The sequence below is a fragment of the Nicotiana tomentosiformis genome, chromosome 12, assembly GCF_000390325.3.
Source record: "Nicotiana tomentosiformis chromosome 12, ASM39032v3, whole genome shotgun sequence".
NCBI classification, from domain to species: domain Eukaryota; kingdom Viridiplantae; phylum Streptophyta; class Magnoliopsida; order Solanales; family Solanaceae; genus Nicotiana; species Nicotiana tomentosiformis.
In genome coordinates, this window is record NC_090823.1 from 102,627,446 (window position 1) to 102,654,238 (window position 26,793).

The 26,793-nt window shown below is 37.6% G+C and overlaps 1 protein-coding gene across 1 annotated transcript; it reads right to left on the reverse strand.

The window, feature by feature from the left end:
- Positions 1–8,664: 8,664 nt before the first annotated feature.
- LOC104101708 (pyrophosphate--fructose 6-phosphate 1-phosphotransferase subunit alpha-like) lies at positions 8,665–17,877 on the reverse strand. Its single transcript, XM_009609205.3, has 19 exons — positions 17,724–17,877; positions 14,741–14,913; positions 14,275–14,387; positions 13,992–14,066; positions 13,797–13,910; positions 13,607–13,674; positions 13,345–13,428; positions 12,344–12,397; positions 12,044–12,124; positions 11,838–11,931; positions 11,682–11,755; positions 11,345–11,455; positions 11,209–11,253; positions 11,064–11,120; positions 10,159–10,263; positions 9,939–10,055; positions 9,644–9,747; positions 9,270–9,435; positions 8,665–9,111 (listed from the first exon to the last, which is right to left on the reverse strand). The coding sequence occupies exons 1-19, from the start codon at positions 17,811–17,813 to the stop codon at positions 8,986–8,988; spliced, it is 1,851 nt and encodes a 616-aa protein (XP_009607500.1). The 5' UTR covers positions 17,814–17,877; the 3' UTR covers positions 8,665–8,985.
- Positions 17,878–26,793: the final 8,916 nt, after the last annotated feature.

Here is a 26,793-nt window from a genome sequence, read left to right on the forward strand (position 1 = left end):
TTTCCTTCATTTGAATTTCGGCTGTTGAGGGTGACTTTCCTTAGCACTAAGTCCCCAATTTTAAAATAACGAAGATTGGTTCTTCGATTATAATACCTTTCGATCCGCTGTTTTTGAGCAGCTAATCGGGCGAGAGCTGCTTCTCGTTTTTCATCCAATAATTCTAGGCTCATGTTCATTGTCTTGTTATTCGACTCATTTGTCGCATACCAAAATATGACACTAGGTTCTCCGACCTCAACCGGGATAAGAGCTTCGGCGCCATAAACCAACGAGAATGGTGTTGCTCTGATACTATATTTTGATGTCGTGCGGTATGCCCATAGGACTTCGGGTAGTATTTCTCTCCATTTTCCTTCGGCGTCGGTCAATATCTTCTTAATATTTTGGATGATGGTTTTGTTGGTTGATTCGGCTTGTCCGTTCCCTTCGGGTGGTCTTCGAGAAAGTTAGTTACTTTGCTTCCGATGAATTGCTTTCCATTATCATATACAATCTCGGATGGCATACCGAACCGACATATGATGTGGTCCCAAATGAAGTCTATCACTTCCTTTTCTCTGACTTTCTCGAAAGCATGTGCTTCAACCCATTTAGAGAAATAATCAGTCATAAACAAAATAAACTGAGCCTTACTTGGGGCCGATGGGAGGGGGCCGACGATGTCCATTCTCCATTTCATGAAGGGCCATGGAGATAAGACCGAGTGGAGAAGTTCCTCGGGTTGATGGATCATGGGCGCATGTCTTTGGCATTTGTCGCATTCTTGTTCATATCGGTCCAATAATACCCTGCTCTGATTATTTTGGGGACCAATGAATCGGCACCGGAATGATTCCCACAAGTGCCCTCGTGAATCTCACGTAGGATGTAGTTGGTATCTCCTAGTCCCAAACATATTGCTAGTGGACCATCAAAGGTCCTTCTAAACAATGTTCCATCGTTGGATAAGGTGAATCGTGCAGCTTTTGTGCGTAGAGCTCTCGATTCCTTTGGATCCGATGGAAGTTTTCCGTTCTTGAAGTACTCTATACATTTGTTTCTCCAATACCAGGTTAGACTTGTGGAGTTTATCTCAGCATGACCTTCTTCGATTACTGATTTCATGAGTTGTACGATAGTCCCCGAGTTGAATTCGTCATCCTCGACTTACGAACCTAAGTTTGCAATAGCGTCGGCCTCACTGTTCTGTTCTCGAAGCACATGTTGCAAAGTCTATTCCTTAAATCGATGTAGAGTCACTTGTAATTTATCCAACTACCTCTGCATTCGATATTCTCGGACTTCAAAAGTCCCGTTTACTTGATTTACCACGATGAGGGAATCACATTTAGCCTCCACGACCTCGGCCCCCAAACTTCTATCTAGTTCTACACCTGCAATTATGGCCTCATACTCGGCCTCATTGTTAGTCAATTTTGTAGTTTTAATAGACTATCTAACTACATTACCTGTGGGCGATTTCAGTACGTTGCCTAGTCCGGACCCCTTTGTCTTCTAGGCACCATCCGTAAAGAGGGTCCAGACTCCCGAAGAGGTACCCGATTTTATCAGTAATTCTTTTTCAATCTCGGGTACGAAGTCCGACGTAAAGTCAGCCACAAAGTCTGCTAAGATTTGAGATTTGATAGAGGTTCGAGGTCGATACTCGATGTAGTACCACCGATCTCTATGGCCCATTTGGCCAATCGACCTGAAAGCTCAGGTTTGTGTAAAATATTTCGTAGAGGATAAGTTGTTACAACATGTATCGGAAGGCAATGGAAATATGGTTTTAGTTTCCTAGAGGTACATATTAAAGCAAGCGCTAATTTTTCTAAGTGTGGATATCTAGTTTCAGTCTCACCTAAAGTTCGACTTAAATAATAAATAGGGAATTGCATACCTCGTTCTTCTCGAATTAGGACTCCACTTACCGTTATCTCCGAGACACCTAGATACAGATAAAGTTATTCGTCTACCTTCGGGGTATGAAGAAACGGAGGGCTCAATAAATACTGTTTTAGTTCTTCCAAAGTCTGCTGACATTCTGGGGTCCATGCAAAATTGCTTTTCTTTTTAAGCAGAGAGAAAAATCAGTGGCAACTATCTGAGGATCTTGAAATGAATCATCCCCGGGCGGTTATCCATCCTGTTAGCCTTTGTACGGCCTTTACATTATCTACCACTATAAAGTCCTCGATTTCTTTGATTTTATCACGGTTAATCTCGATTCCTCGATTGGACACCATGAAACCGAGAAACTTGCCTGAGCCAACCCCGAAATCACATTTTTCGGGATTGAGCTTCATATTGTACTTCCTTAGTATGTCGAAAGTTTCCTGCAAATGCTTTAAATGATCCTCTACTCGCAGGGATTTAACTAGCATGTCATCAATATAAACCTCCATTGATTTCCCTATTTGTTTTTCGAACATTTTGTTTACTAGGCGTTGATAAGTTGCGCCAGCATTTTTTAGGCCGAATGGCATTACATTATAACAGTAAGTCTCGTACTTAGTGATAAACGAGGTCTTTTATTGATTCTCCGGGTTCATCTGTATTTGGTTGTACCCGGAATAGTCATCAAAAAAATTGAGACTCTCGTGGCCGGTCGTGGCATCGATCATACAATCGATATTAGGCAAAGAAAAAGAATCCTTAGGGCATGCTTTATTCATGTCTTTATGATCTATACACATTCTAAGTTTGTTCCCCTTTTTGGGGACTACCACTACATTTTCTAGCCATTCGGGATATTTTACTTCCCGAATGGACCTTATTTAAGAAGTTTGGTTACCTCGTCTTTGATGAATGCATGTTTGACCTCGGACTGGGGCCTTCTTTTTTGTTTTATCGGGTGGAACTTTGGGTCCAAGCTTAGCTTATGAGTGGTGATTCCTGGTGGGATCCCTTTCATGTCAAGATGGGACCAAGCGAAATAGTCTATGTTAGTTATAAGAAATTGAATAAGCTTTCTCCTGAGCTCGGGATCTAACCTCGTGCCCAGGTATACCTTTCATTCGGACAGATATTCGATTAGTATGACTTGCTCCAGTTCTTCGACCGTTGATTGGGTAGCGTCAGAATCATCGGGAACTACGAAGGATCGAGGGACCCTATGTTCATCATCTTCATCAGTTTTCTGATTCTCTAATTGGGTCGAAGCTGACATTTGTGATTGCTATTTGGTATTCCATTCCTCCTTCGAATCTGATCCTTTTGTTGATGATGATGGTATCGGAATCACTTCATCGATGGCAAACATTTCTTTTGCGGTCGGTTGCTCCCCGTAGATTGTTTTGATTCCCTCCGATGTTGGAAAATTCAAAACCTGGTGGAGGGTCGAGGGTACAGCCCTCATATTGTGGATCCATGGTCTTTCGAACTGGGTGTTGTATCTCATATCGCCTTCGATCACGTGGAACTTCGTTTCTTGGATGGTCTCGGCCACGTTAACTGGAAGTATTATTTCGCCCTTAGTAGTTTCACATGCCATATTGAATTTGTTTAGTACCAAGGTTATGGGCACGACCTGATCCTGTAGACCGAGTTGCTCTATGAATGATGTTGGCCGAGCTACCTGGATCAATTAACACACGTTTAACTTGAGTTTTATTCATAAGTACAGATATTACCAGTGCGTCGTTATGTGGTTGCATGATTCCTTCCGCATCTTCGTTATTAATGGACAAGGTTCCTTCAGGGGAGTAATCCTGAGTCCGGGATCGTTTTTCTCTTACAATCGACATCTTAGTGCGTTTAAGCACCAGCCCCTGGGGTATCGATCCCACCAATGATCATGTGGATGATGTGTTGTGGCTCTTCTTGTTCGTTTTGTCTACTGAAATTCCTATTTTTGAAATGGTTTTTGGCCCTGTCACTTAAAAATTCTCGAAGGTGCCCTTTATTGAATAACCGGGCTACCTCCTCTCTCAGTTGTCTGCAAACTTCCGTTTTGTGGCCATGAGTGCCATGATATTCGCACATTTGATTGGGATTCCTCTGGGCAGGATCGGTCTGCAGAGGTCGAGGCCATTTAGTATCTTTGATGCGTCCGAAAGTAGATACAACGACGGATGCATCGATGCTGAAGTTATACTCTGATAACTGTTGTGCTTCCTTAGGTCTGGTATGCCTGTCGAACCCATTCCTGTTCATCAGCCCCCGAGACCCTTGGCCTCGATCACTTCTCCTTTTGCCTCGTACGGGGTTACGCGAAGGTTCGCTACCCCTACGATCTCCGTTATATGGCCGATATCGATCCTTGTTTGACCTTGGTTCGATGTCCTATTTAATAACAGACCTAGACCCCAACTGGTCATCTTTAACTCTAATCTTCGATTGATATCGATTGTGTACATCGGCCCAAGTAATAGTTGGGTACTCAATCAAATTCTTCTTCAACTGCCGTGAAGCCATCGAACTCCGCTTGTTCAGTCCTTGAGTGAAAGCTTGTACAGCCCAATCGTCAGTGACCGGTGGTAGATCTATTCGTTCCGTTTGGAAACGAGATACGAACTCTCTCAGCATCTCGGTGTCCTTATGTCTTACCTTGAAAAGGTCCGACTTCCTTGCCTCGACCTTTATGACTCCGGTGTGTGCTTTTATGAAAGCATCTGCAAGCATAGCAAAAGAATCGATAAGTTAGACGGTAAATTATGATACCATATCATTGCTCTCTTTGATAGGGTTTCACCAAATTTTTTTAATAATACAGATTCGATCTCATCGTCCTCTAGATCATTTCCTTTAATGGCACATGTTTAAGAGGTGACATGTTCGTTGGGGTCGGTCGTCCCATTATACATAGGAATTTCGGGCATGCGAAACTTCTTTGGGATTGGTTTAGGAGCCGCGCTCGGGGGAAAGGCTTTTGTACAATATTTTTGGAATCTAAGCCCTTCAATATCGGAGGTGCCCCCGAGATCTGATCAACCCTGGAGTTATACGTTTCTATTTTTTTGTCGTTTGCTTCGATCCTCCTTTCTACTAACTCTATTCATTTTGTCAGTTCTTCGAACATCTTAACGATTTCGGGATTAGACCCCGATTCTTGCTCATTTGACCTTACTATGGATGGCCCCATTTTGTGGGTGACTTCTTGGGGTGGACTGGGCTCGAGTCTGGTTGGTGTCGGGGTTTGGATCTGTAATTGGGCTATTGCTACTTGTTGAGCTTGCAACGTTTCGAAAATCATACACAAGTTGATTCCGTTCTCCTCGTTTTGGGTATTTCAAGCTGTAGACCGAGTTCCACCATGAATGTTATTTTCAGGGTCGGAACGTTGGTTCACCTTGATGGACATATGTGAATTAACTTCTATTGGATCTTCTACCAGAGCTCTAACGGGATCGATGAGTGGCCTTCCACCCCCGGGGGTTAAGTTGTTGTTCTCATCTTGAAGGCCAGCTTTGTTGTCGATAGGTAGGGCCATTAATTGAGAATTCGTCGTTTTCAACCTGAAATCAAAGATACTTCCAAGAGCAAGCGTAAAATGGTGTGATTTATAGAGATTCGTACTAAATAACCACTATTATCGTTAGCCCCACGGTGGGCGTCAAACTGTTTACCCGAAAAACGGATATAGTTGAATTTATACGTAGTTCTAAGGATACGTATAATAACTTGACATAAATCAGAAAGTAAGTAGAAATATATTGAGTATTGACTGTATAAAGAATAAAATACAGACCAAACTGAGTGGAAAACGATTTGTGAACAAGCAAGACGAATCAATATACAAAACCCAAAAAAGGATAATCTCTATATGAATATCAGTATGTTTTCCTCTGTGAATATCAATAATATGATAGTGTATCAATGCCTTGATGTTGGATCCCCTTCCACAAATAGTAGTTATCCCTCTTATAGTGGAGGAATCCTATTTTAGATATAATTAAAAATACATAGTGGGGATCCCATGATAGATTAGTTTTTCCCTAATCCCCGTCGAGTTTCTCTCCCTTAGTGCGGCTGTAACGGCTCTTGTCTCTTAGCTCGATCTTGATCGGACTTGGTATTGGTCGATTTCCAGATTTTCGATATTGACTCGGGGCTCGGTATCGAATCGGGCTTGATATTGGTCGGTCTCTGGCTCTTAAGCTCGATGACACCGCTTCACTTCATAGTTCGATTTGGAGTCGAGCTCGGTAATGACTTCGAGCTCGGTATTTGATCGGTCCCAGAAATTCGAGCTTGGTAACCTGGATTCAGATCTCATCTCGATATTATGAAGATGACCTTCGGTCCATTATGTTCCAATCTTGACTAGCCATACGAAGGTCGAAACCGGTTTTGACCGTATACAAGGGGCTTGTCGCTTTTCCTCGCTTCACGCTCTTCACAAAACTGGTGCATACAGGTCAATGCTTTCAGAATGTCTTGATATATGATAAGCTATTTGAACTCCATACGACGTTTGAACTAAAAAGGAAAACTTTAGTAATGTAATAAAACTAAAACAAATAGTATCACATTTCATGACTGTCTGTGTTAAATAGTCAACCAATTATGGCTGATTGATTGCATCAATGAAGTTAATCGAGAAATTGATATTACACTTGTTAATGAGTGCAGAGATGGAGCCATCCCACTTATCATGCTAATAATGGGAAGTAACCTTTTAAAAGGATTGAGGGGTTCAGGAGTTCAGAAGTCTGTGCTTGTTGGCATTATCGTTGTCAAATACATTGCCATGCCTATTATTGGTATTGGTGTTATCAAAGGAGCTTCTCGGTTTGGCTTGGTGCATGATGATCGAGTATATCAGTTTGTTCTTTTACTTCAATTTGCTGTTCCGCCTGCAATGAACATTAGTACGTTGATCCAACAAGTTATTTTTCTTGCTAGCCATCTATTATTATTTCATTCATTATGGGCACAAGGAGTTCCTGACAGAAATGCTCCTGCTTGTTGGTTACTTTCTGCAAAGAAGTAAAGATCCTCCAACCAATATCAGAAACCTGCAGAGGTTCCTTTAATTGATTTCATATTTAGATAGTTTGTGGATAGTGGCTGGTGTCTATTCTGTGATCACACTAACAAATTGGTAGTAGTACTGAGAGAGGTGAACCAGACTCCATTAGATTATTGAAAAAAGAAACCTTCTTCTATTGAGATGTTAAGCAAACCGTTTTGGCCGGTTGTATACGCATATGATGGTTTATCTGCAGTACAATGTTTGAGATGGGATTGTAAATTACTCTTGTTTCACTTTGCAGGCACCATGATGCAGTTGTTTGGAGCTGGTGAGAGTGAGTGTTCAGTGATTATGTTATGGACTTACGCATTTGCTTCAGCATCGCTTACATTATGGATAACAAATTTCATGTGGCTGTTGGCATGAACACATTCATTCTTATCACAGACATGACCAGAACAGAGACCGAGCGATGTTCAAATTAGTCATAAGCAACTCCAATGTACAAGAATGATGATTCTTGATTTGACAGCATTACTTGGTTGCAGAAAAGAGAAGAAAATGATTTGCCCTGCATGTATTCGGCCCTACGACTAATAACTGTTTTTCCTCCTTCAACAACAACAACAACAACCTAATCAAATCCCACAAGTGGGGTCTAGGAAGGCGAGAAGGGTAGAGTGTTTTTCCTCTTTTAATACATTAATAACAAAATGGAGGGGGAAAAGGACGGTGCACCAAAAAGGTGATAGCACCGAAAGACCCAACCAAAGAGGAAAGGTGCAAAGTATTGTGGCTGAGAGAAGCATTAAAAATTTGCAGTTGACAAAATAAAGATGTTCCAAAGCCATTTTCGCTGAGATCCTCTTTGAAGGCTCAAAATGCCAAGCAGCTTGAACAAATTGGCGTATTTACATTAACGAGCTAATCAGGTAAAAACTGAGTCTTCCTATTATTGCTTGGCAGCCAGCCATAACAATCCAAGTAGCTTGAAAGGAACAGACATTTAATGAAATTTACTTTTACTTTGTTCGATTTTAAATACTAATGAAAACTCCTAGGTTGCTCGTGTATAAGGACAACCACCAGGGCCAGATTGATAAAAACGAACAAAACCAGATAGTAGATATACGGAGGTGCCAAAATCTTGCACTGTACCAATTAGCAATTACTCAAAAACTCTCCTTTTTAATAGAAAAGCTCAAAATTAAAAGCTTCTCTCTCTTGAATTGTCCGAGGTGTGGATCAACCAACACCAAGTTTTGTTACTACAACAATTATAACAAGTCACAGCCTCGCCATTTTTGTAAATCTTGCAAAAGGCACTGGACTAAAGGTGGCACCCTTCGTAATGTTCCTGTTGGTGGTGGCCAAAAACACAAGCGACTCAAGACATCAGATACACAAAATTTGCATTCGCCAATGCTAGATCAGCACTATTCATGATGACGAAACTATGTCTGAGATTTCCACGGATTGTCCAAGATAGCCTGTTTGGCAAAGCTTCAAAGTTTGAAATATTTGGCCAAGCTCTTAGATGAAAATAAAAGTGCTTTAAAAAAGTAACTTCTCTTCAAACACACTTTTGAAAAGCAATTTTGAGAAAATTATACTTATAAATACTTTTTAAAAGCTTGTCCAAACATATCTATCTCAAAACTACAGAAAGATTTATCCACCTCATAAAACTACTCGAGACTCGTGATACAGAGTATTCTAAACAGTGGCTTCGAAGTCTCAACTGCAACACGTACGCGAAAACGTCCAGAACTGGATAGGTTTGCAATCAAATTTAAATACAAAAATCCAAACAGTCACCATAACTTAGAGGTAAACGAATTTGTACCCCTAGAAACCGCATAAATACAATCTTCTCAACATCATTCGCCTTGTCAAAATTGCAAACGAATAAACTAAAGACAGTTGAACACCTCTATTATCACAATTAACTAACATTTCTGCACCTAAATAAAGTTTGTGCAAAATCGGAAAGATGTTTGGGAAGAAAAAGAAAAGGTAATGACTACATAGTTTGGCAAATAGGACTTCCTCTAAATTTCCTCAAGGTTAAGAGGGGTTCTCATCTAGAATGGCGTGTTCACAGTTGAAGGTGAGGACATCACGGAAAGAATGTCCGTGACAGAAGCCATGGCACTCAATGCTGCTTTCAGGACATCTTGCGAGCAGCCAGGCTTCACAATTGTACGAACCTGGAAAGTAGTAGAAAATAAAATGATAAATATGCAACATACCAAAGTCAAAAAAGAAAACTTAAATTTATAGACAAGCTTGGATAGCAGTTGGCATGATAAATAAATGATGCTATGTTTTTCCTTAAGATTAGATATTCTGGTTGAAAAATCAGTACCTTGTCCAGATACTCTTGCAATTTCTTAATACGACCCATGTAATCCTGGTCTTCAACACAAAGAGTTACAGCCTTTGCGTCAGCACCAGGGCCATCAAACTGGAGGGGACCTGGGTTTCTGTATACATCATCGAGCAAGAACTTTGTTGCATTTTGACTCAATAATCTGCACCAGAAAAAAAAGAGACAAATCAGGCCCAGTGGCAAGCCAGAGACAAACAAGTTAAATGCACAAAATTCGCTTTGGAATGCCAGTTCTTAAGAGAGCTTTTTCTGGGAATTTACTGTCTACTGCCTACTTTTTCAACCACAAAGGTTCAACTTCCTCTGAAGCTTCACTTGTAAATAAGCAAAACGTAGGGATATTGACATACTCGTATGCTTTGCCCTTCAAATCCACAGTGGCTGGATGCACAGCAGGCTTTCCAATTGCTGCGTTGCCAGGACCACGACCATACCGTTTCACAGTCATCATAGCCTAGAATTTAACCAAACAGTGATAAGGTCAATATTTTTCTCTTTTCTTTTATTATTATTTTTGTTTTTTATTTTTTGTTAGGTAGTGGACAGAGTGAAACCTTATTTATGTAATTATTACCACTTCATAAAAAGTGGATAAACTTTAGGGTCCTTACGGGAGATCAGTACAAAATATAGGATGGAGCTTACAGTTATTGGAGCAGCCGCACAGCGCCACTTGTTGACAGGATTCTTCAAGTTAGTCACAGTGGCCATGTAACCATTGAGGCCAGCAGCCAAAATATGATAGCAGATGTGACCAAGTACCTGGCATGTAATTTTGTTACGATCTTTTTAATTCTGTAACAATCTTATATATCTCAATTAAAAGAAAAAGAAAGAAAAAACTAGGAACAAAATCAAAGCTTACATATGCATAGTCACAATCAAACTTTGATGGCAATGATCCCCGAGCTTGATAACCAAAGAAATGGCAAATTGCGTTAAATTTCTTACCCTTGTAAGTTCCTTCTTTCTGTAAAGTCCCAATATAAAGACATGTTACGTAAAGGTAACACTGACCAAGGCAAAAAATAAACAGATCATGTGAAATACACTTTTTCCGATGCACCAGCTGTTAAAAGTAATAACAATGATCTTGAAAGCAAACAAAAGTTTACAAAAAAAGACTGCTCAGTGAAAACATGGTTACTATTAAATAAGGCTGCATTAATTCTTTAGCAAGTTTTTGAGCTTATGATTAAGGATCCATATGAAATAGCCAATACCCATGTCTTACCCCTTTGACACTGACATGTCAAACCAAATGAAGAGTTTATTTAACATAACCTTGTAACTGGGAGTAGATAACAAGCAGCTTTAAGATTTAGAATTCCTGGGTAAAATGTTATGAAGAAGAGCTGTATTTCATGAAATAAGGAAAGAGAAAAACTTGATTTAATTCTCAGAGGTCTAAACATATTATTCTCCCCACTCCAAACTCGCAGAAATGTGGTCCTTAATCATCTCTGCACAAATTGTATGAGTTGTATTAAAGGAAATTATTCTTGTAACTTTCCGTCTAACAAATTCGCAAAGAAATGTAACACAACAACAACGTAGAAGCCAGTACACCATACTTACAAGCTGAAAAGCTTAATATTAGTAAAACAGCATATATATCCTTTCTCAAAAAAAAAATTCCTGTTTAGAGATGGGACATTTCATTTATTTGTCCTTAAGCTCCTACCAGTCATTAGTGTCAGAAGAGAACAACCATTCAAAATATCATATGCAATATTTTAGATTGCAGAATAGAGGAAATAGAAGCTATACCAATCGCTTATTCATTTCAGTTTCCACAAGATGAGCTATAAGTTTCTCGGTCTCAATCTGTGGAGGAAGAATAAAAGAACAGTCAACTAAACATACAGTCCATATGTATCACCAAACACAACATCCAAACGGGAGAATTAGTTACCTGTGATAGCTGAGCAGAATCATCTGATTCTGGGTACAACAGGAGCTGTAACATCACAAGCATTTTATGTAAGAACTATCCAATTAAACTTAATTTGATATCTGAGCACTCAATTCCAACAATACACAAGTGGCACCTGCTTTTTTATAAAGGGAGGCAAGAATTCAAACAGCGCAGATGCCCAAGGTGATAGTTGAGAGGAAATCTTATCAGCAGAAACGCCTTGCCTGAGTAAACCATGAATTTCCTGGAATGCACAGGATCATAAAAAGGCATTATGACAACCAAAAACCATTTCCAAACAAAGACTCATAGAAGCCCAATTAAGGTTTGAAAGTGTTTCTTTTTTGGCCTATTTGTTCTCTTTCCCCTTTATTATTTTCTTTTTTGTCCCTCGGGTGAGGGAAGAGGGCGTGAAAAGAGGACCTTGGGAGGCAGGCTAAGAAAATAACACTCTTTTATTTGCAATTTACCTGCAGTAGAGCATATACTTCAGGAATACTTTCAATAAGTCCCTCTGGCAACAGGATCACACCATGGTTTTTATCTAAATTCAAAAACTTAGTGAGCACACAAAATGTTTGGAAAAACACCTCAAAAGACAAAAGAAAAAGGTAAAATTTCCACACCTTGTTCAGCCCTAGCTTGAACTGCATCACAAATTTTGTTTGTGATGTCAAAAAGAGTAAGCTTTGATGCAGCTACCTCCTCACCAAGAATAACCTGCAAGATCATTTACCACTTTTCGATAGAGAATGCTTGCAAGTTCTAAGAGAGAGCATGTCCTAACAGCAATATCACTTCATTAGTTTTCTAGTGAAGCCGTAAAACAAACCATATTAAGATGTGACTGCAGAGTGCATTCTAAGGCAACATGTGATGCCTTTCGTCCCATGAGTCTGATGAAATAGTAGTACTGAAAAGGAAAAATTACCAGGTTATATAAAAGATTGACAAAGGACATGGGTTGGAAATATAAAAGATAAGGTTGTAAACATAATTCAACAGACAGTCAACACCATCAAAACAAATTTATATAATAGAAATGAAACCCAACAGAAAGGTATATTTTAAATAACCCAACTACACCACTAGAAATTGGAATAGACGTGAAAGACATGAATGAGTCAATTACCTTTTCTGCCGAGAGCGCATCAGTGCAAACATTGCTAATAAGTTGGGAGTTAACCTAAGATGAAACAAGGATAATAAGCTTCTGCCCCAAAAACAATTTATATAATTTATTAGAAATTTGTTTCAGTTAAAGCACACAAATAGCATCATAACAAGACTTTTCACTCATGCAAAAGTCATCAAAATGACCTACAAACAACATTCAGCATCTGAATGTACTTCACCCCAAATTCCATTCACATCTAAAATAAAAAGTAAAAAGGATCTAAGTTGCGGACTCTTCGTTTTTGGTGTTGCACCCGTCTCGACACGGGATAGGAGCGGGTGCGGGAGCGGGATACGCATCCGGGATTCGGTCAACTAACTTCGGATACTTTGACCTGAGTCCATCGACAAATTTGGGGGGAAATTGAGATTTTGATTTCTCAAAATTAAAAATAAAACAGATTTAAGACATGTAAAATAGCATACCTTCAATATTGTAGTACTTTTGTTTCATATTTGCTACTTTGTGTTTCAGAAAAACCAAGAACTCAAGGGGTCGTGTTCTGAGTTCATACTTCTGGTAGACAGTAGCAGCGATATAGATGGAGAGTTGATGGAAGGCCTGCCTTGAATGGCTTTCTTTTTCTCTTTATAGCTCTATTTTTTATAATTTTGAAATTTTTTTAACTGAATCCATGCACCCGTATACATACCTGGATCCGCACCCTCGAATCTTAAAATTTAGATTTTGCCGAATCCGACACTCGGATCCGTGCCCGTATCGGATGCCGGCACCCGAGTCCGAGCAATTTAGAAAAGGACACTCAACCAGCCCACCACCATAACCATACGCAAGACCCTCAAACTTAGAGTGGGAAGCATGACCACGAGTCTAAAGGACGATGCCTCTCAAAGGAAAAGGAAAAGGTGTTAGATGTAAATTCTGCATAATGTAAAAAAACAAATATGGTCTTCAAATGAATTCCTTTCAAATGATTGACATAATTGGACTAATACCTTGCATATTGTGTCAAAACCGACGTTTGTTTCAACAAACTGATTCTTTAGATCTCCATTTAATGTAACAGGAACTCCTACCACCTGGAGAAAAGGACAATCAGAAAGTATGAACCTTCCACAATGAGAGGATAAAATGGAAAAGAGAATGCAGAGGTTAATGTTGGAATACTGCAAAAACACTTGGAAAAAATGTTAGGTTGTTCATTTATATAACATAACAGTGAATTAGATAAAGAGAACTGCCTCAACTCATGCATACTTTTGTTTGGCATTTTGCTTCGGCAAATGTTTCTGCCAGCTGAGCAGCATCAGTGTTGGATGTTACCCCTTCAAAAGCCAATGCATATGTTAGTATGTATATATGTGTGTGTGTGTGTGTGTGTGTGTGCGTGCAAGCTAGCTGTGCTGGAAGATCCATAATGAACCATAAAAAGTTGCATAATCAATACCTCCAATAATGATAAGGGCGTCCAATTTCAAAGCTTTGCATGCAGCCATCGCGGCATTAACTTGCTCAGTCGTTCTAATTTGATCTTTTGTCCGGCCCAGCATGTCATAACCACCTTAAATGCGACAAATCAACTAATGATAAGCTTAAAGATAAAGTGGAACAAATACCGACTTCATCCAAAACCAGGTTTTACCTTGATTCTTATAGGTGGAAAGAACATCATTGGTGATCTCTAGGGTTTTCTGAGCAAATAAACCTTCAGAACCACCTGTTGGCACATGTAAAGAGACACTCATGTTAACCGTGTTAGAGTAGGTCTGCCAAGGGTTTACTGCCCTGATGTCCCAATAATAGATGACAAGACGATGTCAACCGGGAGAGTATGAGAAACAATCTTGAAATCTAGCAGATTTATAGGAGAGTACGTGAACATATGCATCACAGAACATGAGCACCAACATAAAACACCTACTTACCCAAAAAACCAAGCAAAGAGCTGTTAGGATTGTGAATTTTAAGAGCATCATGAATACCCCATATCACATTATGCCCTCCAGGAGATTGTCTCCCACAGAAAACAACTCCAACCCTAAAAAGAAAGAGCACACACAGCGAGCACGTTAGCTATCAGAAATGTTTGTGATGCACTTAAAAATCAATAAAGCTCATTTCATGGAAATATGTCTCAGTGAGCTTTTGTCCTTATGTTTATACATGAATTTAATACATCAGTGTTGACAGGAACCTTTAGTTTAAGTCCCCTCAGTTAGATCCCAAGACAGTAAGTGCTACAGGAAAACTAAAACTAAAAGGAAAAAAAATTTCAGTCACCAAAACAGAAGAATAGTCATACACCTACATTCAACATAGACTTGGTGCAAAAATCTCATGATTTCAACACCGATGCCATTAGCAAGTAAACTAAAGAATTATAGCGCATACCTCTTTGCCGGATGCTCAGTAATTATCTGAGCATCAGCGACCTTAGCAGTTGCCCTAAGAAAATGGGCTAAGGGCTGCCCATAAGTGTGAGGAAAAGACCGACTTATTGTGTGTTCGCCAGAGGGATCTGATGCAGTGGTTGCATCACCTAGCTCTACCCGCACAGTAGTGCCCTGTCGTAGTGAAACAAGATTAATAAACTCATGATTGAAGATGGAAAAATCTTTCATCCTAAAAGAGTTAGTAGGATTGAATTCTCTAAGCATCTTCTGTGATCACTTCGAAGAGCAATATTTAAGTGAATATCAATATCATAGATACAAAGAACTGGGATCACATTTCATAAACAATGATAACACGACTTGAACACTATTCAATGAAACAATCCAGCGGAATCTGGTAATCAATCAACACGATAATACATCTAACAAGATAATCAGATAAAACAACTGAAAAATTTCAAAACATTATTGTAGTACAGGACAGAAAGTATATACACTATTCATCCTAGATTTTGCATTACACATGTTCTGCGAGGATAAGGACTCCATATGCAAAGTCTTGCCTTGGTTATCCATCAAAGAAGAGACAATTAGCATATGTTCCTGGAGGCACTTGACAGGAACCTTCTTTTTTTTTTTTTGGGACCGAGAAATCCCCACGGACTTGTCGCGCAGGGTCTGGGACATGGTGGATAACGCACCCACCTCTTTACTCTTCTTCACCTAACTTCCACGCTTTTATCTGCAGCAGGGACCGAACTCGTGACATGTGGCTAATCCTTCACGTCACAAATTACGCTCTTACCACTAGAGCAAAGCACGCTCTTACACTAGATTAAAGCACTTTTTTTCTTACTTTTTTAAAACCGAGAAATCCCTGAAGGCCAATGGTGCAAGGTTTGAAACTCAATGGATAATGGACCCGACTTGCCCCTCTACCCTACTCCACTTTAAAAAAAAAAGTGGGAATCCCACAAGTGGGGTCCGGGGAGGGTAATGTGTACGCAGACCTTACCCCTACTCTGGAGGGTAGAGAGCCTGTTTCCGAAAGACCCTCGGCTCGAGAGCAAGAATAAGAACAAGTAAATAACAACAACAAGGCCAGGAAAATAATATCAATAATGTAAGAACTGGAGAAACAATAAATGGAAGAAAACAGTAGCAATAGCAATAGCAAAAGCAATAGCCACAAGCAGTAACACGACAGGTTACTAGAACACCGAAGCGGAAGATAGTACTAAAACAACCCTAATACAGGCATTCTAAGAATCGAACACAATGTACTAGACAGCTAGCCCTAATAAACCTGGAACTGATCAGAAAAACACACGACGACCTATTACCCTTCTACCCTAATCGTCGACCTCCATATCCTCCTGTCAAGGGGCATGTCCTTGGTAAGTTGAAGCCGCGTCATGTCCTGCATGATCACCTCTCCTCAGTACTTCTTAAGCCGCCCTCTACCTCTTCTCCTACCTACCAGCGTCAACCGTTCACACCTCCTCACTGTGGCATCTAAGCTTCTTCTTCTCACATGCCCGAACCATCTAAGCCTCGCTTCACGCATCTTATACTCCATAGGGACCACGCCCACTTTCTCCCAAATATCCTCATTCCTAATCTTGTCCAACCTAGTGTACCCACACATCCATCGCAACATCCTCATTTCGGCTACGTTCATCTTCTGGATATGGGAGTTCTTGACTGGCCAGCATCCTGCCCAATACAGCATAGTCGGTCTAACCGCCGCCTTGTAGAACTGAACCTTAAGTTTTGGTGGCACATTCTTGTCACACAGGACGTCGGATGCTAGCCTCCATTTCATCCACCCCACCCATATACGGTATGTGACATTCTCGTCAACCTCCCTATCCCCTTGCGAGATACTTGAAACTTCCTTTCTTGGGGATGACTTGTGAAACAAGCCTCACGTCTATATCTGCTCCCCCTGACACTACGCTGAACTTGCACTCTAGGTACTGCATCTTCGTCCTGCTCAACTTGAAACCCTCAGACTCTAACGTCTGTCTTCAAACCTCCAACTTTTCGTTGACACCGCCTCGCGTCTCATCAATCAGTACTGTATCGTCAGCGAATAACATACACCATGGCACATATCCTTGAATATGATGCGTCAGTGTAACCATAGCCAAAGTAAATAAGAACGGGCTGAGCGCAGATCCTTGGTGTAACCCCATCCCAACCGGAAAATGTTTCGAGTCTCCTCCCACTATCCTCACCCCAATCTTAACTCCATCATATTGTCCTCACCCCATTCTTAGCTCCATCATACATGTCCTTAATCACTCTAATGTATGCCACAGGAACACCTCCCTCCAAGCATCTCCAAAGGACCTCCCTAGGGACCTTGTTGTACGCTTTCTCTAGGTCAATAAACACCATATACAAATCTTTCTTCCTATCCCTGTATTGTTCCACCAACCTCCTAACAAGATGGATGGCTTTCATCGTCGAACGTCCCGGCATGAAACCGAACTGGTTCTCGGAAATAGACACCGCCCTTCTAACCCTCGCTTCTACCACCCTACTCCACTTAAAATTCTCCTTTTTTTTCCTTCTCATAACTACTCGATCAACTTACCTTTTTTGGAGATAGTGGTGTCCGGGCCAGCTTGAGCGTGCCTCGACTATTACACCAGGCACATGCTATATCCCACCAACACAGGTATCGGGTAATTTTTCCCACCAAGCCTGAAATATATGGGAAGAAATCACCTAATTTCTTTTTGGCCTCCGCTGGGATTTGATTTATAAATTTGATAAATCGTATATAAACACAATGACTAATGTCAGATCTATTGTTAGTATGCGGAGACAAACCAAAGACACACAATTCGCAGGATATTATTGCTGATTTTCAAAATTTTAAAACATACGCAACAGTGAAATAAGCGGGCAAACGAATGAGATATACACAGATGGGGAAAAAATGCAGAAGGAAAAAAGAGATGAGGAGAAACCTGAAGACAAGGAGGAAGCTCGGGTTGGTACTGAGATCGATGCTTTTGCAAATCAGATAGTTCTCTAGCTATTCCGTAATCTGCATCCATTGTGATATTCACCTACTACACTCTCTCACTCTCACTCTCACTCTCACTCTCACTCGTGTACCCTTTTATTTGTTCTGTTTCTCTCTGAATATATAGCAGGGATTCGAGCAATACCTTCACCCGGAAATGACAAAAGTAGCCTATTGCATAGTGTGTGGGTTTTTTTAATCTTTTTGTTTTAACTACTCAGGATCGTTTGGTTCCGTTATTTAGATATTAATAATCTATCTATATCTCTATCTATATTATATTAAAACCATAAATACCCTTAGGGAAATATCGTTCGTTTTTTTTTCCCTTTAAAATTAATTTTATATTGGACAAAATTATAATTTAATTACTTTCCTAATTTAGGACCTTAAAATTAATTAAAACTTTATTTATTAAATATTTCTTTATTTAAACTATGTAAAGATTCTTAATATTTAAGACTTTAAAATTCATTAAGATTTTACCTCATATAAATCCTTTTTCTTGATTAAATTATGTAACAAAACTAAAATTCCTTACATGTGAAAAAAGAATTCGTTTTGGTTACTTAATTAAATTAAGAGACATAACGCTGTGAATTCACAACACATACTATTATGAACCCACAACATATACTATTATGGTTGAATCCTATGGGTATCTAACATGAATTCACAGTCCTTCACGATTCTTAACATATACTATTTCTTTTAACTTGGAGTTTTTGTCTTTCTTCCTTAACATGAATCCTTGTAGTTTTATTAGAATCCATAGTACTTCCTTGTTTTTAAGACTTTGAATGTGTAACACTTTATATTTATATTATTACTATATTAAAAGCACAAAATCCTTTACCGAAATATCGTTCGTCTTTTTACCCTTTTAAAATAGATTACACACTAGATAAAATAGTATTCTATAATTAATTTTCTAATATTTAAGAGTATAAAATTAATTAAAATTTTACTTATTAATTATTTTTTCTTATTTTAACTATGTAAAAAATACTACATATAGGACTCCAAATTCAAATTTATTTTATATTATTTTTTTCTTATTTGACAAACTTTTATGAACTTCATAAGTGCTTTTGGAGTTTAATACGTGTAACAAATATTACATTTAGTTTAATGTCAATTGCTAATTTTCAACAATATATTCTTATATACATTTTATACTAATTGATGCGATTCACACGTGCAACGCACGTACACTAAAGTTAGTACTATATTACTTTCATGAAAACCCTTAGCGAAATGCCGTTCATCTTTTTTACCCTTTAAAAATTGAGTTCACGCTGGACGAAATAGTCATTTTATTATTTTCTTAATCTATATTATATTAAAAGTAGGAAGGCCCTTGGCGAAATGTCGTTCGCCTTTTTTACCCTTTAAAATCAATTTTACATTGGACAAAATCATAATTTAATTACGTTCCTAATATTTAGGACCTTAAAATTAATTAAAACTTTACTTATTAAATCTTTCCTTATTTAAACCATGTAAAGATTATTAATATTTAGGACTTTAAAATTCATTAAGATTTTACCTTATATAAATCCTTTTTCTTGATTAAATTATGTAACAAAACTAAAATTCCTTACATTTGAAAAAACAATTCGTTAAAAATATTTATTAACTAGTCTTACGTATCTCAATGAGTAAAAGACTTTTTTTTAAAATACTTAGATATTATATTAAATATTGTGTTTGAGTTATAAAATAAAGTATATATTTCTAAAAATGATGAATGTTAATTCTATATTTATCACTCAATAAAAAAATAAACTACTCTAATAGAAGTTCTCAATCTTCAGTCAATATATTCAACTGAAATTTATTCTTCTTATAATTTCATTTGATATAGAATAGATATAGATTAGTTCTTTCCATGTGTCCTGTTAGTCATTCTAAAACTTATATAAATTATCTCTCTTTCTCATCTTTGCAATTTTGAAATTCATTAAGTAATTAAAGTATTTTTAGATACAATTTGCTTATCTTACTTTAATAAATAGTAATGGTTAAATATATTTTTAATTTTAAATTTTAAATTTTTCACTACATGTAAAATATTGTTATATAATCTAGTCGTTAAAAAATGAGCAAACTCATTTTAAATCATAAAAAAACTTGAATATATAAACCTTTTTTTAATGATTCTTGACATACATAAAAGAATAGATAAAACACTAAATCTAGAAATTTTCTTACAATTTTGCAATAAAAACTTGGAAAGAACTTAAATTTACCGCAGAGATGAATCCTTGGCAACAATAATATGGTTATAAATAGACATTTAATTAATCTCCTACGATTTAGGAATGATCATTTAATTATTCTCCTAATATATTTAAACTAGGAAAGTTTGTTATTTTCCTAATATTTAGGAATAGTCATTTAATTAATTTCCTACTATATATGATAGTCATTTAATTATTCTCCTAATATTTTTCATTCAACTCTACTTATATTTAGGAGTACCAAATTTCTTCTTTTAGGTTTCCGGGGAGGTTTTTTTAGTTAATAAAATTATGCCTATAAGTTTTAATTTTTCTTTAGTTAATAAAGTTTTGACGTAGGAAAGTTAGAAAAGTTTCGGTACTAACTTATTAGGACTAAATTTTTATAAAATATATTGCGTGAAAAATGAGCCTTTTGAACTTATTTGTGGATTAGGAGTCTTTATTTTATTAATAAAGTTTTCTTTGTCTATTTGAACTATATATAATTTTACCTTATATAAATTTTCTTTGTCTATTTACTCATAATTTCAAAAGCACATCATATTAAGTAGTAAAAACCTAGAGATTTTACCTAGCAAATTAAAATTCATTGTAATTTAGTTTCTGTGGATCCAATAATTAGGCATCAAAGGATTGTCGTAGGACAACATTTCTTCATATTTTAGGCACTTTTACTTTTATCTGTAATTTGTCTAATTAGTTTATAAAGAATATTCATAATGTTTAATTTTAAAGTTTTGTATGCAATGATACGATACACGAAACCCCTTAAAGAAATGTCGTTCGCCTTTTTAAAACTTTATATGAATCATTTTCTTATTAAAAAAATATATTCCATATTGAAGAAAGAATAAACCGAAAGAATACAACTATGAATATTAGTCCATTGAAAAATTAGTCTATTTCAACACAAAGTCTCATAAAGAATACTTGGTAATTATGGATACCAACGTCCATTGTTGGAGATTAGTATAAATACTTATAGAGAATTATTAAAGTAGAATTATTATACAGCTAAATGATTAAAACTTGAATTGAACACAACAATTACATATTGGATAAGAATATAAAATTCAAAAGTTTACAACTATTCCTTTATCTCTAATGACTATTATAAAATATATTTTCTCATGTTTGGTTACCAAACATAACTCCTTCTCAAAAAAATATTTTTCCGCAAATATTTTTGTCATATAAAAAGTTCTCTACTATGTATAAATTGTATTTATGCATGTATTTTTCTTTTATCTTTTTGGTGTTGTCAAAATTTGATAGAACAAATAACTTAAAATTTATAATATTTCGAACCAATAGACATATGGAGGGATTATGACACAAAATAAGATAAAGAAATTCATGCACAGAGTGATGTAACCAATGATAAATTATGATATAATACATGTTGGATCGACTTTGTTGCTTCTGATCCGAGGACTTCTATTGAGTTTAACATTCATTATTTTTAAAAACTTGAATATCCTTTAAAATTTATTTTAAAACTCAAATATATTTTAATATAATATCTAAAAATGTTATTTTAAAAAGTTTATACTCAATGATACAGGGTACACGCATAATGCGCTTACCATAAGAATAGTATTTATTATAAAAGCATGAATATAATGTCGGTTTACAAAAATAACCTTATAATATTAAGTATAATAACTCATAATAAAAGGACATAACAGGAATTCTAGATATTAGCCTTATAATCCTATTAGTTTAGGACATAATACTACACGTTAGGAATCCTATTAGTATAATTACTTTTGGGCATAGACATATAATACTACATGTTAGCATGTATACCTAATACATTTAGGAACACTTTATGTTTCCTTTTAATATAATTACTTTCGGGGTAGAGACATATTTTTAGTCATGTAATTCTATTACTTTTAGGATACATTTCTTAAAAATTTCTAATACTAATTTAATTTGAAAACGTATCATAATGTCCTATTACTAATTTAATTTGAGAATGCATTATATTGTCCAAATCCATTTAGAAAAATGAGACCATATATTACTATAAAAGCACAAATACAATATTAATAGATCAAAATAGCCCTAAAATATTAAACAGAAGAATTTATAGGGAAAGGACATTACTGCAATAACCTATTTTTTAGACTACAATACCTTCTATGCTAATTTTTAATACTTAAGATTTTAAAATTAATAAAATTTTGTGTAACGATCCAACCGATCGTTTTGACTTTTAGAACCTTGTTCCCCTAAATAAGACTCCCCGCATATACTTTTACTGTTTTATGACTTGTGGTGATGGTTAGTTTGGGATTTGAAAGGGTTCGGGTTGAAATCGGAACACTTGGTTCCTTAGTTGGCTTTAAAAAGGCTAAATTTGACTTCGGTCAATATTTTGAGAAAACGACCACGAAATCGGGATTTGATGATTCCAATATATTCGTATGATGATTTTGAACTTGGGTGTATGTTCGAATCGGGTTTTGGACAACCCGGGAGCGTTTCAACGCTTAACAATGAAAGTTAGCTACTTGGAGGTTTTTAGGTTCTTTAAATATGGTTTGGTGTAGGTTTTGGAGTAATCGAGGTCCGTTTGAAATTCTGAGTCTGGAAATAGTTCTTTATGGTGATTTAAGATTTGCACGCAAATTTTGGTGTCATTCCGAGTAGTTTAAGTAAGTTTCGGCGCGTTCGGAGTAAGTTTGAAGAATTTAAAGATTCTAAGTTGAATCAATTTGGTTTGAGGTATGATTCTTAGTTTTGATATTGTTTTACATGTTCCGAGGGTTCGAGCAATTCCGTTTAATGATTTCAAACTTGTTGGTATGTTCGGACGGGGCCTCGGGTGTTAACCGGATGAGGCTCAGACCAATTTTGGAATTTGGAGCAACAGCTGAAGCTTCCAGCTTCTGCTACAACCGTACATGTGCTTGGTCATCCGCAGGTGCGAGACACGAGCTGCAGAAGCAAACCAACGAGGCAGCGCAGTCATCTGCAGGTGCGGAAGTTTTGGCGCACCTGCGAGCCCGCAGGTGCGAAGGCATCGACCGCAGAAGCGGAAAAGCGCGCAGGCGCGAATGGAATCGTCGCAGAAGCGGTCCTGAGGCCGTAGATGCGGAGCTTGTCTAGGTGGGGGAAACTCGCACCTGCGAGAAATTTTTCGCAAGTGCGGTTACACCTCCGCATGTGCGAAAATGCTGTTTGGGCAGAATGTTTAAAAGGACGGGAAGTCAACCATTTTAGCCCATTTTCTTCATGTTTTGGGCGATTGTGGAGCTTTTTGAGAAGGGATTTCAACTAGCAACTTGGAGGTAAGTTAAATTATACCTATTGTGAGTTAAATACATAGATTATGGGTAAATTATAACATTAAAATTGTAAAAATCAAGGGTTTAGATGAAAAATCTAGGTTTTGACAAAAATGAGATTTTAACCACGAAAATGGTTTTGGAATGGGATAAAAATTGTATATTTGAGTTCTTAAGATTATGGGTGACGATTTCCTCCAAAAATTTTCGGAATCTGGGCACATGGGCCCGAAGTAAAATTTAAGAATTTTATCAATTTGGGTTGGGTAATTAATCTAATACTCTAAATTCGAATTGTTAAGCATGTATTAATTATTTTATATAATATTTGGCTAGTTTCGGATTTTTCGGCACTGAATTGAGGCTTTAATGCGATGTTATAACCGGGAAGTGAACTTTGAGACAAGGTAAGTCTCTTGTCTAACCTTGTAAGAGAGAATTTACCCCATAGATGATTTAAATTAATAATTATTGCTAATTGTGGGGGTTACGTACGCACGAGATGACGAGAGTCCGTGCGTAGCTATTAATTATGCTATGTCCGGGTAGTTTAAGACTCAAATCATGAATTATTTGTAATAATTGCATTCTTTATTTAATTAAAGTACTGGAATGTCACGACCCAAAATTCATTAAAGGTCATGATGGCGCCGGACACCGCGGTCAGGCAAGACAAAAATAAATACTTAATTTGGTTCTCATTCATTTTTTTATTTTATATTTCTGAAATCATATTTCCTTCAATTTAATAGTAAAAGATGGAGTTTACAAAATAAATAATAATATCTTTAAAAATTCCAACACGGTGCAATCCATAATCACCCAAAACCCGCTGTCACAAGTGCATGAGCATCAACTAGGAATATAACATAAAATACCACATTTGTCCGGAATATAATTTAGAGGGGAAAATATAAATACTCTGAAGGAGACTCTGTTGGCTGCGGACTCGTAACGTGGAATGCAGCTCACCTAAGTCCCCGCAATAATCGCGCTTTTGCGCCCACGAGGCCACTAGACATATGTGCACCTGCACAAAAACGGGCAGCAAGTGTAGCATGAGTACATAAATCAATGCGTACCCAGTAAGTATCCCGCCTAACCCCGAAGAAGTAGTGACAAGGGGTCAACTTCGACACTTACTAAGGGCCAACAATATGATAATATAAAATTCTAATTAAGCATGGTATATATCACAATAAAACTCAGAACAAGAAATAATTGAACATTTCATCACCCTATTTAAGGACCTAAATCACTTCCTTCATTTAAAACAAATAATCTTTCAAATAATGAATTTATACCAATTTTAAAAGGAACTTCCAATTCTATTATCACACACGAATACCACCGAGGATGTTCGGCCCGATCTAACATAAATGTAAACTGTGCACTGCCGAGGGTCGAACGACGCAAACCATAGATGCATCTATTAACCTGCGGAGGCAAACGGCCCGCTCCCATGAGAGTAGTAGAAGAAATACACCGCTCGCAAATCATACATGCGACGCGGTCAAATATAAATTATCAATAAATCATAACTCTTTCTTGATTCTTTTCAAAATAAAGACAATTCAACTTGAAGCTTTTAAATCCTTAAAATCCTTAACTTAGTTCCATTTGATACAATTAACAAATATAATCAAATAACGGTGTCCACAAAGTATGGTATAAATCTAAAACTACCCGGACACAAACAGGAATAGTAACTACGTAGTGTCCACAAAGCATGGTGTAAACCTAAAATTACCCGGACACAAATAGGAATAGTAACTACGTATGGACTCTCGTCACTTCGTGCGTACGTAGCCCCCCACAAATAACAACACATATTAATTAAGTTCACCTATGAGGTAAATTCTCTCTTATAAGGTTAGAAAAGAGACTTATCTCGCTCCAAAATTTCATAACCGGCTCCCAAGCCTTTCCAACAACTCAAATCAATGCCCAACGCTCCAAAACTAGTCAATAAATGTGTAAACCCATAAATATATATACTCTAATACTCATTATAATTCAATTTACAACAATTCCTAACTCCGCTTTGAAAAGTCGATAAAAATCACTCTCGGGCCAACGTGCCCGGATTCTAAAAAGTTTCGAAGATAACTTTACCCATGACACCACGAACTCAAATTTATTATTTATTCCAAATTCCATCTCCAATTTTGTGGTCAAAATCCAAAAATATCAATTTCTAGGTTTTCTACCAAAATGCCAAAATTCTACAAATTTTCAAGTCTAAATCCATGTATGATCCAAGTATTTAACTTGCTATAGGTGGGAATCACTTACCTTGACATAGATGACAAAAATCTTACTTCCAAGAGCTTCAAAAATCGCCCAACCAAATGGAAAGTGGAGGAAAATGGCCAAATCCTGTCTTTAAAAACCTCACTGCCCAGGCAATTTTCGCACATGCGGTGCCATGGCCGCATCTGCGACAAAACCCTCGCAGGTGCGCGTTTCCCTTACCTGGCCAAGCTCCGCATCTGCGGACAAAAGGGGTCACTTCTGCGAGCCCATCCGCTTCTGCGACTACTTCCCTCGCACCTGCGGTCACGCATGTGCGCCAACACTTCCGTACCTGTGGTAGCTGGCCTGCCCATAATAACATCCTCTGGCAACAATAGCCGAAATCCCACGAATCTGATGCTTACAACACACCTCATGACACATATAAGTCTTGTTCCAATTCTTGAAATGCCACGACAGAGAAGATGTGTAGAACTCATAGCCACATGCCGAATGACAATTTATGGAGTCTCTCCTCCCGACAAGAACCATTACCTCATTTTGGACTGAATAACAATATTTACTTTTTAATATGCCTCATATAAATCTGATCGCATTGATCCAGGTCCAATAATCTCGTCTCACCCAGTACAAGCTGCTCAGGCAATAAGCCACCTCAGACACTACCAAAATCTCATATGATGCCACAATGTGCTAACAAACTACAAACTCGAATGTGATACATAAGGAAAAATGAACTCTGGAAAGAACTACTCAACCCACGTAACTAATTAAATAACCGAAAGGATGTTATGAACCTTCCGCAGGAAATGAGAAGCAAAACACGCAATAATAGATATGGGGAAAAATATTCAATAACACACTGTTGCGGCGTGCAACCCGATCCACACCATTGCGGCGTGTAACCCGATCCAACCATGATACCCGTGGCGGCGTGCCACACGATCCAAACAACATATCTGTGGTGGCGTGCCACCCGGTCCACACATAATAATCTAAGGAAAACATACCTCGAGCCGTAACGCTCATACTTACGAAATGCCCCAATATCAACCATAAGCACGCCAAGTGCATAATACAGATCCTGGGGAGACGGGTAGCGTCATAAGCTACAAAACTCAAGCACGACTAAGGTGCGATAAATGACCTGCATCTCGAGAGCCATCCTACTCATATAACACCACAACTACACGGGATCTCAATACGAGTACGA

What these genes read in the sequence shown, in the direction of transcription:
- LOC104101708 (XM_009609205.3), bottom strand. Translation starts at nt 17,813, where the DNA reads ATGGATGCAGATTACGGAATAGCTAGAGAACTATCTGATTTGCAAAAG. An exon ending in AAGTATATGCTCTACTGCAG is followed by an intron (nt 11,456 to 11,681) that starts GTAAATTGCAAA and finishes TGTGCATTCCAG; the next exon opens with GAAATTCATGGTTTACTCAG. An exon ending in CTGAAATGAATAAGCGATTG is followed by an intron (nt 10,264 to 11,063) that starts GTATAGCTTCTA and finishes GGGACTTTACAG; the next exon opens with AAAGAAGGAACTTACAAGGG.